Genomic DNA, 19,054 nt, shown 5'->3' on the forward strand with positions numbered 1-19,054 from the left:
TTGGCTTACCTTGTTACTTGTTTTTGATGTCTTATCTTTTGGGAAGGGAGACTGCCCAAAGCATGTAGATCCCTAACAAAGGAAGCACTGGTTGATTGTACCAACAAAATCATAATTGTTTCTCACTTTTGTCCAGAATTATGTTATAGGTTTTTTAAATGGTATATATATTTTTAGTGTAGCTGAGGTTTTCTTCTATTTTAGTTTTCATTTATATGTTTGTTGGTTGGTTCTTATGTTCATTTGTTAGTATTCCCATGGTTGATATAATCTAGATGATGATGTATTAAGATGTGGGGAGTAGGGTTTGATGAGGATATATTTCTCTACCACCTCTCCTAGAAATTTAATGTCACATTTTTAAAAAACTAATAAGTAACCTGGGAATATGCCCAAGATAATATCTTTAAGAGAATAAAAAAGCAGGATAAAAGCTAAAAGGCCCAATTAAAAGAAAATCCTTTATATATTCACAGAATATATATATTCACAGAAATGTAATTGTAGGGAGACATTTTAATGGTGGTTATCTCTGGAAAATATGATAATGGATGGTTTTTCTTATTTTCCTCATGCTTTCCTCTATTTTCCAAAGCTTCGGTAAATAACATTTATTAATTTTAGCTCATAAAAAGACTTTTGTTTTAAAACAAGATGACATCTTTGTTTTTTAAAAAGACTTTTGTTTTAAAAAGAAAGAAGGCCCAGATGGTGTTGGAATTTTAGCCTCCAGATTTTTTTTTAATTTTTTTTAACGTTTATTTATTTTTGAGACAGAGAGAGACAGAGCATGAACAGGGGAGGGGCAGAGAGAGATGGAGACACAGAATCTGAAACAGGCTCCAGGCTCTGAGCTGTCAGCACAGAGCCCGACATGGGGCTCGAACTCACGGACCGTGAGATCATGACCTGAGCTGAAGTCGGACGCTTAACCGACCAAGCCACCCAGGCGCCCCTAGCCTCCAGATTAACTATGCTCTGTTTGCATGTGTAGTTACAGCGATAATGCGGTACAATCCCTGGTGTTCTTAAGTAATAAACATGAGCTAACCAGAAAACTTTAAATTATGTTCCATGCATGTGCTGTGCTTGTGAAAACAAGTAATACATTTTAGTTGGATTTATTTTTTGAAGTTAGATCATTTTTGATACTTAAAAGTCTAATCATGAGTTATTTGAAAAAATTCCATACAATGCCAAATGAATAAAAATGACATGAGTTTCTCAGTAGAGAGTTTTACTGAGAGTATCAAAAGTAATGTAATCCAGAGGATATATTTTATGTCCAATTTTTACTGTAAATAATTCTGAAATGATATAAATAATGTAGAACTGTTTTTTAAACTGGGTGCTGTGCAATAGCACTGCTAGGAATTTATCCAAGGGATACAGGAGTACTGATGCATAGGGGCACTTGTACCCCAATGTTTATAGCAGCACTCTCAACAATAGCCAAATTATGGAAAGAGCCTAAATGTCCATCAAATGATGAATGGATAAAGAAATTGTGGTTTATATACACAATGGAATACTACGTGGCAATGAGAAAAAATGAAATATGGCCTTTTGTAGCAACATGGATGGAACTGGAGAGTGTGATGCTAAGTGAATTAAGCCATACAGAGAAAGACAGATACCATATGGTTTCACTCTTATGTGGATCCTGAGAAACGTAACAGAAACCCATGGGGGAGGGGAAGGAAAAAAAAAAAAAAAGAGGTTAGAGTGGGAGAGAGCCAAAGCATAAGAGACTGTTAAAAACTGAGAACAAACTGAGGGTTGATGGGGGGTGGGAGGGAGGGCAGGGTGGGAGGGAGGGCAGGGTGAGTGATGGGTATTGAGGAGGGCACCTTTTGGGATGAGCACTGGGTGTTGTATGGAAACCAATTTGACAGGAAATTTCATATATTAAAAAATAAAAATAAAATTAAAAAAAAAAATAAAAAAAATAAAAAAAAATAAATAAATAAACTGGGTGCTGTGGAACTTTTTAGAGCCCCTGAAAGTAGGTGGAGGGGTCTCCTCCTTCCCACCAGGAAACCCTTTAATCACAGCAATGCAGGTTTTGATAGATTTCACATGCAAGGGTTCCTGCATATGCTTTGGTTTGAAAGACACGTTCCACTGCTAAATTAGAAGTCTAAAGATGCTCATACTTATGCCCGCCACACTGGGGAGAGAATGGGGCAGATGTGTGTGGCAAGGGGCAGAAAATATAAACTAACTATATTTTGAAAGGTCTTTCACTGTAAATATGTGCTCCTTCTATTCATACTCCTCTGAAAGACAAAATATTAGCCCAGAGCAAAGTAGTGAAGGCAGGAGAGATGAACCCATACCACAATCTGGAAGGTGCGTTGGCCAACAATCTCAAGCCTATAGAGGACTTCTGCACAAAGTTCTTTGTTGGAACAGAGGTGAGTTAGAATTATCTGCTCTCTTATTTATACATGTTATATATATGTATATTTACATGTATGTATATATGTATATATATGTGTATGTGTCGATATATGTTCTTATAGCCTTAATTTCAGTTTTATTGAGGCATAATTGACATGAAATTGTAAGATTTTAAAGTGTACATCATAGTGATTTGAATTTTTTTTTTTTCAACGTTTTTTATTTATTTTTGGGACAGAGAGAGACAGAGCATGAACGGGGGAGGGGCAGAGAGAGAGGGAGACACAGAATCGGAAACAGGCTCCAGGCTCTGAGCCATCAGCCCAGAGCCCGACGCGGGGCTCGAACTCACGGACCGTGAGATCGTGACCTGGCTGAAGTCGGACGCTTAACCGACTGCGCCACCCAGGCGCCCCTACATCATAGTGATTTGATGTACATATACATTGTGAAAGCCTTCCCTCCCCATCTAGTTAATTAACACATCCATCACCTCACATATTTATCTTTGTGCGTGTGTGTGTGTGTGTGTGATGACATTTAAGTTATATTCTCTTAGCAGATTTCAATTATATAATACAGTGTTATACTGTGGTCACCATGTTTTACCTTATATCCTCAGAACTCACTAACCTTACAGCTGGAAGTTTATACCCTTTTACCAACCTCTTCCTGTTTCTCCCACCCCCCAGACCCTGGCAACCACTTGTCTACTCTGTTTCATTATAACCTCTATTGTACATTTGCTTTATGAAGGCTTATAATATCTATACCATTTTCATATTTTAATATACTTATTTGCATTGAATTTTTAAAATCTTCATGCTTCATAAATTCATATTTAAAATGTTCCTGATGAATGTGAAAAAAATCTATAAAATTCAGCATGACCTTCTTTACTAATGATTTATTGATCAACCTGCAAATATTTATTGAACACCTACACCATATGGAAGAAACCATGCTAAGTGTTAGAAATTTACTAAGAAAATATATTGCTTTGTTAGCTAGCAAAATGTAGTAGGAAAGACAGTGCAAAACTCACTCAATTCAAAAGTAACAACTGGATATAATAATGATAATGGCTGCCATTTTTTGGCACTTGTTATAATAGCCAAAGTGAGCTTACATTCATTGGACATTTTCTATATAGCAGGGTCTGTGCCAGGTATTTTCCAAAGTATATCTCACTTAGTCCTAATAATCTTCATTCATGACTCTATTTCTCTGAAATAAAGGGTTTTTTTCCTAAACCATGGAAAGACGCCATAGGTCAGTCTCGCTGGAATGCAGTCTGAGCTCATACTTTAGTATCATGAGAAGATTAGATTACACCAGTTCTCAGAAGCATAATGCCCACCAGGCACAGCATTAGGCCCTGGGTCAGACATGAATCAACAGCATAGTCCCTGTCCACCGGGCACTCACTGCCTAGTTATGGAGCAGACACATTAATAGCATTACCCATGTCAGTGCCCATCCAGAAGCCACGGGAAGAGGACAGGGGAGGTTGGGGAATCCAGACTGTTAGCTAGGACTTTGCAGGCTGAGGAGGCATCTGAAATACCAGGATGAGAGTACAATTCCCAGCAGAAGTAACAGCCTAAACAATGCTTTGGAATTATGGGAGTCTGGGATTTGTCTGGAGACAGTGGAATCATTTGTGCAAGAGGGAATGCTATACCTTGAATGCTAGGTTGGGATCCAGTCAAAGAGCCTTTTCTGCCATGTTAGGGAATTTGAATTTCATTTGGCAAGCAATGGGGCACTTACCAAACAAATACTTGTTTTATAACTTGGGCTGTCAATTTTTATAACTTGGGATTCTAATTTTTTTTTAATTCTGGAAAAATATAAGTAACAAGTTACCATCTTAATAAATTTGAAGTGTTTAATTCAGTGCTATTAGATACATTCATATCATTGAGCATCCATCTATCTCCAGAATGTTTTCATCATCCCAAACTGAAATTCTGTACCCATTAAAACAATAACTCACCATTCACTCCTGCCTCCAGCCCACGGCAACCCCCATTGTACTTTCTGGCTCTATGAATTTGACTATTCCAGACACCTCGTGTAAGTAGAATCATAGAATTATCTCTGTGCACACCAGAGTTTTTAAAGCAGGGCGATGACAGCTTTAGAAAAACGAATGACCACGAGATCTTAAAATAGAAATTAAAATATGATATCCTCTGCTTAAACCATTCGGTGACAACTCATTCAACCATGAATAAAATCCAAACTCTTCACACTGTGGCCTACAAGATTCTGCATAACTTAGCTCTTTCCTATCTCTACACCCCCGTCAGCACCAGTCTCCCTCTCTCTCTCCAGCTGCTCTGATTTTTCTCTTTTTATATGCCAAACTCTTCCCTGCCTTTCAAGCCCTTGTCCTTGAAAGGATTAACTTCACCCATCATTCAGCAGATATTTATTGAGCATTTACTATATGCCAGGCACTGTTCTTGGCCCCGGGAATATATCTGTGGGCAGACAAACAAAATTCCCTACCTCATGGGCTGACATTCCAGTAGAATGCTCTTCTACCAACTCTTGACGTGGCTGATTTTGGTTAGAGAGAATGAGGTAGACCCCTCTGGCATCTAGACTGGCCAGGACAGGGCTGAAGCAGGAGGAAATGGAGCCAGGGAGGTGCAGAGGCTGGAGAGGCAGTGATTTCAAGTGGGCCAACCAGAGATGAAGAGGGCATGAGCAGTGGGCCAAGAATGTCAACACAGGGGTAGGAGGAGTAGAATTCTCAGAACCAGGTAACTGGATGGAGAAGGACGTGAAGGTTCCCAGCTAGGTGGCTAATGATATAATGGGCATTTAACATGGATTTATTAACCTGATCCAAGTTATTCTATTCCTCTTTGACTTGGTTCGGTTTCAGTGTTCCACATATCAGTTGTGAGACCCAGGAGGTACTAATAACTCTCCTATAGGACTCTGGCAAGGGCTGGGTCATATACAGAAAGCTCCTAACAACTCTGGCAAGCACTATGCACTCAATCAATGGTAACTGCGGGTGATGTGCCACGGGCAACAGGCTAGGCATGTGCACCAGACATCTGCCGGTCTCTGCTCCCTCAGACTCTGAGCAGCATGAATGGAGGGAGGACTTATCTTCTGACTCTGAATTTCCAGCATGAAGCACAGTCCTTGTTTGTTACATGAGTTAATGAACAAAAGCACAGAGGAGTGAATGAATAGGCCCTGGCCCCAGGGAGCATACTTCACTTTGCGTACTCCAGTGTTTTCCCCTCTCCTCTCCCTCGCCTACACGTCCCAAGCCATCCTTCGAGTCCTCTCAACCCCTCTTTTTATACACCTTTCTCTGTGTTTTCCTCTTACTATCCAGTGAGAAAAACATTGGAATTAGGAGACTGCATCTGGGAGACCTTGACTATATTGTTTCACCTCTCTGAGTCTCTGTGCTCCTTCTATAAGAAAAGGCATGAGACTAAATGTTTTTCTCTAAACCTCTCCCACCTCTGCCATTCACTAGTGCTGCGTCTTTTCCATTTGTGTGGTTGTTTCTGTCCCTTCTTTACACCAGGTTCTTATGACTTCCCCGCTCCTTAAAATGGCCATAAGTAGAGCTGGAATATATATTATTACTAGTTATGTTATTTAAGTGGAACTTCACTTCCTGTTCTCAATTTTAAAAGGTAATGACACCATATTATGAATTTATATTTCCTTTTTCCTCTTACTCCACAAAACTTTTAAAATACTGACTTTGTATCATGCTGAGAACAAATCACTGAATAAGTCACACCAGATCCCTTCCTGGAGCTTTCAGTCCAGTGGACAATTTCCAATTAACAAAAGTTTAAGAACTCAGTAGTTGGAACTTGTGTACATAGATTATCTCCATAAATCCTGTGTTCTCCATTTCACTATGTGTAAATAAAAAATTAACAAATTCCTTTTTTTTTCAATGTAAAAAATGTTTAAGCCTTCCCTGCACTGTGTCAAATTATCATTTGATTATGTTAGCCTGCAGCTTTGTTTTTGTTTGGGTCACAGTCCATCTTAGCACATGAATATGAGATCGTTAGTCCCTTCGGTTGTCTTTGTACTCATCAGGAACCTGTAATATTTTTAGGAAGGTGGAGTGATATATACAGATTGGAAAATGGAAAGAGACCCTGAAACTGGACGATTGATGGGTAAGTTTTGATGATTCCTGTGTTATGAATAAGTTATTCCTTTGAGCAAAGTGCTGAGTAACCCTGGCCTTGCTAATGGGAGAGGGGCAGGCACCTGAGGTCCTGTCTCTGCACTTGTTACTTAAGTGAGGGCCTCCGGTAGCAGCACTTTTCTCACTGGGAAGTCTGTTCGAAACGCACAAACTTGGACCCTACCCCAAGCCTGATGGAACTGAATATAGATTTTTTTTTTAAGTTTTTATTTACTTATTTTGACAGAGAGAGACGAGGGGTACAGAGAGAGAGAGAGACAGAATCCCAAGCAGGCACTGTCAGTTCAGGGGCGACACAGGGCTCAACCCCACCAACCAGGAGATCATGACCTGAGGCCGAAATCAAGAGTCCGACACTCGACTGACTAAACAAACCAGATGCCCCTAAATATAGATTCTTAATAAGATTCACCATGTAATTTGTTTTCACCTCTAATTTTGAGGAGTACTGATCTATTGATGCTTAAATGACTAAGATAATTTAAAATATCTTAATTTTTAATTAGTTGCTGTCTTAATAATTCAACAATTTGGTAGCTCATCTACATGAAAAATACTAACCGATGTGAAATTATAAGCTAAGTTTACAATGATCTTGACAACTTCAGAACAGTATGAAGAAGCAGCAGTAGGACTCTGCTCTCAGGCCGGGACTGGTGCTGTCCATGTGTTCCTCCGTTCCCAGGGCCCCACACTCTGGGCAGCTGAGCAGACATATGGGGGCCACGCATAGCTCTGAGCAGGAATCAAGAGTTCAGGCTCCCCAATAAGCTAAGCTCCCTGTCAAAGCTCAGAGCCTTGAGGTTTGCTACAATTACAACTACTTATTTAAAGGCTTGGATTTTATCTTGGCACGAAAACTTATTCGAGCCACACTTCAAAATGTGGAATAACCATAAGTACAGGAAGAGGCAGCTGCTGGGACTGCTAGAATACCATGGAGCAGTGAGGTGGAGCAGCCAGGCTAGGTTTGCACAAGGGGTACTGGTCAGTCCTACCGGAGGTTAGGACAGTGGGCATGTGAGTGATTGAAAGGAGTCGGAGGTCAGAGATACAGCCTGCAGGGGACAACTGCTGGGTCTCAGGTCTCTGCCTCAAACTTCACTCCCTCCACTTCTATCTACTGAGTCTGGCTCGGCAGAGTGGAGTCTGCCTTAGACCTGGGAAGGCTTGCTTTTCCAGCACTGCCTCCAGGGTAGCCATATTAACCTGGAAACAAAAGTACTCCCAGTTTTCTGACCTAGAACTTCCGGCCAGAAACCCAAATGTGTGTTAGTGGTAAGAGTGGGGCATTGAGAGAGAATCAGATGTGACCCAAGGAAAGGTCAAATGCTTGCAGAACCGAGACTGATTTTCCACTTTCTATTCATTTTGAATTCCATGATTTAAAAGTTGAACTCAAAATTATATATCAGATGTAATGAATTACATTCAGCTACTTGTATGCTTATTCATGTATCTGTTTATTCAATAAGTCATGAATATTAATTGTGCACATATTGCATGCACATGGCAACTGTCTCTACTGTCCTGCTGGGACACAAATCGAGACCTTGATGCCATGAATTGGTTATGCACTGGTGTTCTATCTGATCTCAGAGACTTTCTTGGGGTCTTACCATAGAGTCAGATTCTTAAACTGCTTTGGAGGTGAACCCTGACAAAAAGGGCTAGTTATTTATTTTAAATGGATTTTATTCCATTTATAGAATAACCAATGACAATAAACTTAGAAACCCAAGAGTTTATGTTTGAAACTTACTGATGTTTTTTCTTTCTTTCTTACTTTCATTCATTCATCAATTCATTAATGATAACCTAATCTGTGCCAGACACTGGGGATGCAAAGATGAACAAGATATCAGGGCGCCTGGGTGGCTCAGTTGGTTAACCATTCAACTCTTGATTTTGGCTCAGGTCATAATCTCATGGTGTGTAGGATTCTCTCTCCCTCTCTCTCTGCCCCTCCTCTGCCCAGGTGTGTAAGCACTCACTCTCTCTCTCTCTCTCAAAAGAAATAAACATTAAAAAAAAAAAAAAAGATGAACAAGATATTATCCTCTCCCAGAGGAGTTCCATGATCTATTAGAAAAGCCAAAAACATAAACAAATAATGACATTACACTGTCATTAGTGCTATGGTTAGAAGCAAACACAGAGTGATATGGGAACCCAGAAAGGGACCAACTCTCTTGTGCTATTAAGAAAGGGCTCCACTGAAGAGAGATAGTTGAACTGGATCTTAAAGGGTGGATTGCAATTTTCCAGTTGAAGAAAGACATGCTAAGTAGAAGGAATAATAAATGCAAAAACATGGAAGCCCAAAAGAGCAGTGGACAATTAGGAAACAGGGTGATCTCCTAACCAAAGCATAGCCCATAGAGAGGGCAGCAGGAGAGGTATCAGGAAGGACAATTGGGTCCAAATGGCTAAGAGCCTTGAGTGCCTAATAAGCTCTGAACCTTATCCTGGTGCCACCAGTATAATCAGAAAATCACTCTGGCAGGAAAGCATAGCTGGATTAATTTATTGGTGTGACTTACAGTAGAAGTAGGATGACCACCAGCAATAATCTAGATGAGAGATGGAGAGGACTAAGTACAGGCATGGTAACAGGGATGTGCAGCAGAGGAAATATAAGAGAGAGTTAGCAGTCACCATGGCAGGATTTTGTGACCAATGGGATGTGGGTTAGTAAAGAAGAAGAAGAGTTGCTTTTAATTTCTTGACATATAGTTCACTGCAAAAACAAACAACAACAACAACAACAACAAAAAACGGGAAATAGCTTTAACCACTTACTTGAAGTCTACTTTTAAATCATCACAATACTTTAAAATACTTTAAAATCATCAGTCAAGCATTTTGTAACATGGAAAGCCAAACAACACTGTTGTTCCCATTGAATAATGGTTGAGATTCAGAGAAATTCAATGTATAGACTCTCTAAATTGTGCACTGCTTTCCTTATTACATTCTGTGAACTGGCAGTGTTTTCCTTAGGAGCTGCCAGCCTAATGTTTTTCGTAAACACCGTGGAGTGTGCCTGAGTAAAGATGAGGCCGTTACTGGGACCCAGTCCTTCTTGATTTGCTAGGAACCCCATATTCTTATCAACAACAAGGCAGGAAGGAGAATTTCCTCTTCTAAGAAAAAGGTTCTGAAAGATATATTACCCTGAATGAGATATGTGTGATAAAGAAGTCCAAATCAAACAAAATTTCCAGATGATCTAAGTGACAAGCCAGAAAAAAAAAATGCAGGTGAATGATGACAATTGACATAATTATTTCATGTGCTCTACTCACAAATGGGCACATGCCATGTTTCAGGCACTCTTCCAAGTACTTTCCATGGATTAGTTCACTAATCCTCACAGCAACCCTATGGGGTAGCATCGCCAGGGTTTGAACCTAGGCGCTCTATGCTCTTAATCACATCACTGTCCTGAATCTTGCATTAGATAATGATTCTGGAAACTACTTCTTTGTTTATTGTAATTTTCTCATAGCAACTTGGCCTGGGGCCGCTGGTACTCCAGTTAATAACTTAAGGACAGCTCTATTCATTGCTAAATGGAACTAAAGGTCCTTAAAAGTATAAAGGGAAGGAAAAGATATAATAATAATATAATAATTTTTAGACTGTGGCAAAATATACATAAATGTGAAATTTACCATCTTAACTATTTTTAAGTTGATAATGTACTATTGAGTACGTTCACATTGTTGTGCAACCAATCTCCAGGACTGTTTCCATTTTGTAAAACTAAAACTCTGCACCAGTGAAACACTAGCTCCTATTCCCCTCTCCCCTCAGCCTCTGGCAGCCACCATTTATGTTTTGTCTCTATGAGTGTGGTTACTGTAGATACCTCACGTAAGTGGAATTGTGCAGTATCTTTGTGACTGGTTTCTTTCCCTAAACAGAATATCCTCAAGTTTTACCCATGTTGTAGCATATGTTGGAATGTCCTTCCTTTGGAAGGATGAATAATATTCCATTGTATGTGTGTGTCATATTTTGTTTATTCCCTCATCTGTTCACGGACACTTGGGTTGCTTCCACATTTCGGCTATTGCAAATAATGCTGCTATGAATATGAGTGGACAAATATCTCTTTGAAATTCTACTTTATGAGCAAGATTCAGTAGGGGTGTGTGTGTGTGTGTGTGTGTGTGTGTGTTTCTGCTTAATGTTTCCATGGGGTTCTGAGAAAAAAAAAATCCAGCTTTCACATAGCTATCAATATGATGGGATTCACAATAAGTTCATGATTTGGATATAAAGTAGTCAGACATCATGGTTTGGCCTAGATAGGCTCTTATCTTTGTGGCCATCCCTGCAGTGGGTGTGGGCAGCAAGGAGTGGGGAGGAGCCAGCTCTGCAGCCAGACCTGGGGGAGAGGAGACCCAAGCAATGGTGGGGTAGACACCTTAGGGGAAAGGAGGACCCCTGGGTTGGAGCAGAGACTAAAGGGAACTCTTGATCTTAATGTCCAAACCTGCTTCCCCTTTAGTGTTCCTAGTGGCAATAAATGGAAACTCCACTGAGCTGGTTGCTCCTGCCAGAAGCCAGTCATTCTCAGCCGTCCTGCTCAAGCCATCTCTAAGTCTTGTCAATTCCAGCTTGCAAATATTTGTTGATCATTCACTCTTCTCCATGTACCTTCATCCAAGCCACCATGCTCTTTCACCAGAACTACTTCCTATGGAGTCCTCTCTTTTCTTCTACCTGTTGTTAATCCATTCTCTTCACAGCAGTCAGAGAATCTTTGGAAATCAGTCAGATTGTCTTCTGGGCCTAAAGGCCTTTTTTGAAACACATTATGCTTAGAAAATAATCTAAACTCCTGTCCTACAAGGGCCTGCATGGTCTGGACCCTCCTGGTCCCTGTCTGTTTCATACGTCTCATGCTGGGATTACCAGACTTCAGTCTTACTGTCTTCCTCAAATGTATAAAGGCACTAAGCACTTCTCTCCACAGGACTCCAGTGTGTGTTGTTCCCCCGGTCTGGAATATTCCTCTACATTAAAATGTTTCCACACCAAAGTGCTACAAAGGACTAAAGGACTCATCTTCAGAGAAGTCTTTTCTGCTCATTCAATTCAAATTATGGATGTCCCTTGTTATCTATCTTGTAATTTCCCCCCCATAACACTTTTAACATATTTTTATTATATACTTTGGGATTTGTTTATTGGATATTGGATATTGTTTATTGAGTATCTGTCTTTTCCATTAGACTGTAAGCTCCATGCTGGCGGTATCACGTTCATTTATTAACCATTGTTTACTCAGCCATCTACAGTACCTATAGGTACATATGGGTAATCCACAAATATATTTTGAGCAACTAAATGAATGAATGAATGAATAAATAAATAAGAACATGAAGTATTCCTTTGAACTGGAAAAATGACCTTGATGGAAATTCTCTGGACTTTCCATAAAAAGAGGAAGAGCTGTCCCTTGACAGATTCATTTACCCCAACTGACCTCTGGTTATCTACTCTTGGAGCCCATTAATCAGGACCTGTCCGTCTACTGGAGGTCTGACCATCCATCATGCGGGAATGTAAACACTATTATTAACGATGAAATGGCCTTTTCCACCCCAACAGCAAAGAAGCCAGTGAGCCTTTATGCCGTCCATGATGGAGCTGTCCACACTGTTCAGAGGTCACCTTTTTACAAGGACATTATCCTCACCATTGGAGGATGGAACCTGGCCATCTGGAAAGAAGGTATTACGGTAAGTTGCCTGAAAAATGGAAGAGTGGGTGTGTGGTCCTTTGTTACTGAGAAAGACAATGGGAACAACAGACTGTTCTGACATAACAGAGCCCTGGGGACACTTTTTAGAGAAATTAGAACAGATGGCTTGGGGTCCAGCTTGTCAACAGAACCACTGTAAGCCCTTTGAAAACACAACAATTTGCCTTTCTTTCCTGAGGGAAGGAAACAATATTTACGTCTCTTGCTAAGATCTAACAGTCTTTTCTTCACAATATGTATTGTGGGCGGTTGATTGGCTTTATGGTTTTCCCCCCCCTTAAAATACATGATGGAATGCTAGTTACTGTCTGAAGTCCAAGGAGAAGCATTGGGTCTGTCAACTTTTCTTCTGCACCAGGAATATGTCCACAGGTTTAGAATGGGGGAGTAAGCAAGCTAAGGGGTCTGTCTGTTGCCAGGAGACCAGACACATGCATGGGCCACAGTGGGCCAGTGCCAGAATTCTGGCAGCCAGGATTAGGAGAGGGCCTGGTTCCAGGCAAATAGAAATTAAATTGCCAAAAACTGGAAAGACTGATAAAATCCAGTGAAGCAAGGGTGTGTGAAAATCAGTATGGCATGTCTCTTCAGTGTGCAATTTAAGAAGATTTATCAAAATCTGGGGTGCCTGGGTGGCTCAGTCGGTTAAGCATCGATCTCTTGGTTTCAGCTCAGGTCATGATCTCATGACTCATGGGTTCAAGCCCCAAGTCAGGTTCTGCAATGACACTACAAAGCCTGCTTGGGATTCTCTCTCTCCCTCTCTCTGCCCTTTCTCTTCTCATGCTCTCTCTCTCAAAATAAATAAATAAACTTAAAAAAAATATTATCAAAATTTGAAATATATATTTTTTATTTCATAGCTGTAATATTTATATATTCTTTGAAAAATAATCACATACATAATAATAAATTTATATTTATACAAATACATATTCTTTAGCAAAGAATATATATTCTTTGAATAAAATGAATAAAAATATCCATATTCTTTAATAAAGAATATATATAAATTCTTTTTTATTTTTTATTTATTTAAAAAAATTTAATGTTTATTTATTTTTGAGACAGAGATAGACAGAGCATGAGTGGGGGAGGAGCAGACAGAGAGGGAGACACAGAATCCAAAGCAGGCTCCAGGCTCTGAGCTGTCAGCACAGAGCCCAGTGCGGGGTTCAAACTCACAAACTGCGAGATCATGATCTGAGGTGAGGTTGGATGCTTAACCGACTGAGCCACCCAGGAGCCCCAAGAATATATATATTCTTTAAATAAAGTGATAAAATATACATATACATATTCTTTGACCTAACTCTTTCACTTCTCAAACTCTAATTTACACAAATAACTGTGTGAACATATGTATCAGTTTGTCGTTGAAATAATTGTAAACTACTTAAAGCAATCATCCACAAAAGGACTTCTACTTTATACCAATGTACTTCCATATGTTCAATTTTTTTTTTTACAGTGAAAAAGTATCAGTTTTGTAATTAAAGAAAAAGAAAATTTAGGCAAGATTGTCCATAGACAATTCAGGGGTCAGGAACCTGGTTACCCACAGAAATGGAAGGAGCTGGGCGAGGTGGGCAAGAACAGAATTGGAGTGTCACCTCTAAGGAGTCCATGAATCTGAAACATTCTTCATTCTCCACAAGAAAGTTTCTTACACATGTCTTGGACGGTAGGAAACAGCCCCACGGTTTAGTTTAGTCTCTTCAGGTATAAGGAGGTAAATGGGTACACTTAATCACCAAGTGGAGCAGGACAGTGGGAAGAAAGCACATTCTGATTTTTTCTCTGTATGAAAACCCCCCAAAGAGGACAAATTATCCATGGTAAAGAAAAGAGAAGATGATCTTGTAATGCTTTGCTGGTCTAAAGTCTTTTCCAAATAGGATTTATAAGGCATTGGATGCAGCGCACAGCTGGAACTGACTTTCTATTTGCTCTTTTTCTGGCTGCCAAAGTTGTTTCCATGGGAAACAGACACCCAACAGCAAAATAAAGACATAAGCAAAATTTCCTTATAACCTTTATTTATCTAACATCCACCAATCTCCGGCTTGACTGGAAGGTTTGATCTTTTCTAAAAAGCAACTCAAATAAGAAAAAAAAAATCATCAAAAAATACACAGGAAGGAAAAGAGTTGGCATTATGTAAAACCCTACAAGAAAAAGAAATGAGAGTTCTGAGTGGGCATAATTTCTGCTATTCCATGATCATAGCCATCTGAGTGTACTTAAAGGAAATCATTATGAATACACATTAGGTAATAACAAAAGCTTTCATGTGTCTTTTTAAAAATTTGTTTAAAGACTGGACCCCTCCTTCAGTCATGCTGTGCACCAAAAAGGTACACAGCAGGCCACTGGTCCCTGACAAGGCCTGGAGTCTTCTATATTGGCCGAGAAGATGGATACATCGATATCTGGGACCTTCTGGAGAAAACCCATGAGCCAGCCCAGTCACAAAACATCTGCATAACCATGATCACCTACATCAAACCCTGGACTTTTACTGGTATGTTAATTCTGATTAAATGACCTAAGTTATTTTGCTTCTTGGGGGGTAACTCAGGAACATTTTGACATTCATCTGGAAAGTCTCTAATCTTTTTTTCTCAGGTTTTTGTTTTTCTGTCCATCCCACCCCATCCTTCCTCCTCCCTTCTTTCCCCTTTCTTCTTGCACTCAAACTTTGGATACAACCTGCGTTTCTCTCATTGTTTTCTTCATCAATGATTATTTCTGAGGCATATTTAGTATGACAAGCAGAGGCTGATTTTGAACCACAAAATGAAGAGCATCCTTATCTTCTCCAGGTCAGACAGGATGATCCATAAATCTTTGCTACCTTTTGCTGCTTTTTTTCCCAAATGGAATCATTCTTGTATCTTTATTTTTTCATTATGTCACAAATTTTCAATATTTTATAATTTGGGGGGCTTTTCCCTAGACAATATCAAGCAGTTCTTTTCATGAGATCAAATGACTCTCTGGGGTCATTTATCTATTTAAACTTTAACCTTTAAACTAATTATGAGGAAAAAACATGTATAACAAAGCAAGCAGAAATTCGAGGATGTTTCCTTGGAAAGCTGGAATTGATATCCTTTGTCCTAATTTATTTGTTTTACTCAAGCGCTACTTTCTATGTAAACCCAGTATATTTGCCACTTTTAAAAGAAGTTTCAGGGCACCTGGGTGGCTCAGTCATTTGTGTCCAACTCTTGATTTTGGCTCAGGTCATGATCCCAGGATCATGGGAAAGAGCCCAGCATCAGGCTCTGCACTGAGTATGGAGCCTGCTTGGTGTTCTCTCTCTCTATCCCTCTGCCCCTCACAACCACTAGCATGTTCTCTCTCTCTTTCTCTAAAATAAAAAAATAAAAGTTTCCCTTTCACAGGTGTACAGGCATAAAATTGTCTTTCCATGCATTTCTCTCTTTGAAATATTACATTTAGAAATTCAGTCTTCAAAATTTCTAGAATGTCACAGTCCAGCTATTGCTTAGTCATATGTGTCATCAGAGTATTTTTTTTTTCATCTTTGCTACAAAACATTGCTTTTGTACATATCCAGGGATTATGAGTCTAGGATTTAACAATTTAAACCAAACCTTCTGAGAATGAGAAAAAGAAAAAAAAAACCTATGATAAGATAGAAAATTAAAATTCTTAAAAACATTCTTTGTGTTTATAGTGGTATCCTTTAGCCCTTAGTGAGTCTTTGGTGAAAATTGGCTTCATGATTTTTCTTTGAAAATCTTTCCCTGTGTTATCTCCACTTCTCAAGTCTGCCCAGTGGCCCAGCCACACAGAGGGTCAACCTCAGTGAGGAGCCACACTCCTTACATAAGCACCAAGAAGACAAGATTTGAAGTGGGCAGGGTGGCTGACAAAGGCTCAGGGTCTCCACTTTCATGACATCAACTGGAAAAGATGATTTTTATACGTTAATATGGTCCTCAGTCATTAATGTCTGATGAAGATGCCAAGATTACTGTAACCACAACAGGTCATTTGGAAGACCACAACACCAAACACATTTCACGTTTAACCTCCAGTATGGATTTCTGACTGTTGAGTTGTTTTCTCCCCCATTTTCTGGATCTTTCAGCTAAGCAGCAATTTATAGCCATAGCTGATTATTATGGAACACTGCATATATTGGAAATTCCTTGGACATTAAGTCACCCTTCCACCAATGAGGTTAGTAACTTTTGGCTCTGAGGATTTATGTGACCAGATATTGCTGAGGCATGTTTTAGAAGTGTTTAGAAATGACAGCATTTTTGCTATGTGAGAAAACAAAAGAAGCGTACAATCCAAAATAAGGGGATGTATTTCTGTTGTATGAATTACATAGCTTGGAACCACAAAAAAACAAATGTGCTGAAAGAGAAGGCAAGTAAATGAAGCCCAGATTCAGAAAATTGATTTGGGGGCACCTAGGTGGTTCAGTCAGTTAAGCGTCTGACTTCGGCTCAGGTCACGATCTCATAGTTCGTGAGTTTGAGCACCACAGTGGGCTCTCTGCTGTCAGCACAGAGCCCGCTTCAGATCCTCTGGCTCTCTCTCTCTCTCTGCCCCTCCCCTGATCATGCTCGCTTGCTCTCTCTCTCTCTCTCTCTCTCTCTCTCTTTCTCTCTCTCTCATAAATAAAAACATTAAAAACATTTTTAAAGCAAAGAATTGATTTGGGGATTCATAAGATATCATTTTCAGGTTGTAACTGAAGCACAGGACTCCTATTTTAGTGACGCCCTTCCTGGAGGCCCAGTTAACATTTTGATACATCTCTCCATCACCCACCTCTACCCCATCTCCCCCCAACTTTTTGTACTGCAGGCAGCATGGCTGAGGGGGCAGTCTTCTACCCCTCTATAGGCACCACCCAAAGGTTTCAAGTAATGTTAATACTGGGAGATAAAAAGAAAATCAGAGAATAGAAATACATAAATATATATACAGCCAACATTAAATATAGAGATTGCAATCCATTACAAGTCCCAACATCAGCCTAGTTCCTGGCAAGCAGAAAGTTTCCCTCCCTTGGCCTCCTTGCCCAAGGTCTCTTTCCTGACGTTGCTGCTTCTGTTCTTAATGTGCACACACTAAGTCCTCCAGGGGACCAGGAACTCAGCTCTGCTTCCAGGCCCTTTAGGGTTTATACTGATAACCTCATCTGGGTTTTCCAAGTTTGGTTGATGATATGAACCTTTCCTCAGGCTTAGAAGTGAGAATCAAGAAAAGGGAAAAGATCAATCCCTGAGTATTTCTTTTACAAAATAGTAATTTTTTGTTGCTCTCTCTTTCTGACCCCACTCCTTTCATGGAATCCTCCGATTTGCAGGGCCCTGAACCTAAGCACAGTAGCCCCCACATTGAGCTCGCTCTTCTGGCAATGGGCCTATGGGCAGTATCCCAAAGCAGGCAAGCCACCTAATGAATTAAAAGTAGCAGGAATTCTTCTAGAGCCCTGTGAAGAATATGGGGACTTCCATGTGGGCTCCCCTCTCACGGGCCTGTGCTTCTAACAGGCATCAAGTATGAGCTACTACTTTGAAAGAGAAGTCAAGCATCTGGAATATGTAGAACAGCGCAAGAAAATTCGTGAACAAGAAAAGAAGGAAATGGAGCTGGAACTTGAGAAGAAAAAAACCGTAAGTGAAATTTCAGAAACAAAAGTCATTGCCGTCCTCTAACCCCAGTGGAAATATGTACGTTTGGCTTATTCCACAGTTTCAGTAGGAAAATTATGCCTCTTCACATTCTTCTCTTGTTCTCGTGAGAGTCAAGAGGGTATTTCTCTGATTTCCTAGTTTGCCAGGAATGATAGCTATCAATTGAACAACTACCTAGATTCTATTCAACTTAAGTTTCTGAAATTTTCCATTATTTCCAAGTCCTTTAGATACAAAGGCACCTAATATGATTTATAGATATAATGATTCAAAATTTGGCATCTTTCATTATATAGAATTTCAACATCTGGTTAATAATACATTAAACAGGTCCTACACAGGACACTTGGCTGGCTCAGTCAGTAAAGCATCAGATTCTTGATCTCAGGTAGTGAGTTCGAGTCCCACACTGGATGCAGAGATTACTTTAAAAAAATAATAAAAAGAAAAACAGGTAGCGCAAAAAGAGTGGAATATAGAATCAAGACACGTGGGCTCAAATCCCAGTTCCACCACTACCAGCTATGAGATCTGGAGTAAGGCTCGTATCATTGCCAGGCTTCAGTTCTTGTCTTGAAAATGGGAATACCGGGGCACCTGGGTGGCTCAGTTGGTTGAGCATCCGACTTCAGCTCAGGTCATGATCTCGCAGTTCGTGAGTTCGGGCCCTGCATAGGGCTCTCTGCTGTCAGAGCTGTCAGCACGTCGGATCCTCCGTCCCCTCTCTCTCTGTCCCTCCCCCACTCGTGCACATGCTTTCTCTCGCGTGCTCTTTCAAAAATAAATAAACATTAAAGAAAACTTTTTTAAATTAAAAATAGACCTACCCTATGACCTGGCAATAGCACTGCTAGGAATTTACCCAAGGGATACAGGAGTACTAATGCATAGGGGCACTTGTACCCCAATGTTTATAGCAGCACTCTCAACAATAGCCAAATTATGGAAAGAGCCTAAATGTCCATCAAC

At 40.0% G+C, this 19,054-nt stretch overlaps 1 protein-coding gene across 3 annotated transcripts in view; it reads left to right on the top strand.

The window, feature by feature from the left end:
- DNAI3 (dynein axonemal intermediate chain 3) overlaps positions 1 to 19,054 on the top strand; it is an 84,808-nt gene that overhangs the window by 62,793 nt on the left and 2,961 nt on the right. For all 3 annotated transcript variants that reach the window (XM_042952442.1, XM_042952443.1, XM_042952444.1), the window contains exons 17-22: positions 2,287 to 2,417; positions 6,521 to 6,584; positions 12,242 to 12,372; positions 14,715 to 14,919; positions 16,519 to 16,610; positions 17,942 to 18,064. In XM_042952442.1, coding sequence (XP_042808376.1) covers positions 2,287 to 2,417; positions 6,521 to 6,584; positions 12,242 to 12,372; positions 14,715 to 14,919; positions 16,519 to 16,610; positions 17,942 to 18,064 — 746 coding nt within the window. The remainder of the gene's footprint in view (positions 1 to 2,286; positions 2,418 to 6,520; positions 6,585 to 12,241; positions 12,373 to 14,714; positions 14,920 to 16,518; positions 16,611 to 17,941; positions 18,065 to 19,054) is intronic.

Source organism: Panthera leo, chromosome C1 (assembly GCF_018350215.1).
Source record: "Panthera leo isolate Ple1 chromosome C1, P.leo_Ple1_pat1.1, whole genome shotgun sequence".
Classification (NCBI taxonomy): Eukaryota; Metazoa; Chordata; class Mammalia; order Carnivora; family Felidae; genus Panthera; species Panthera leo.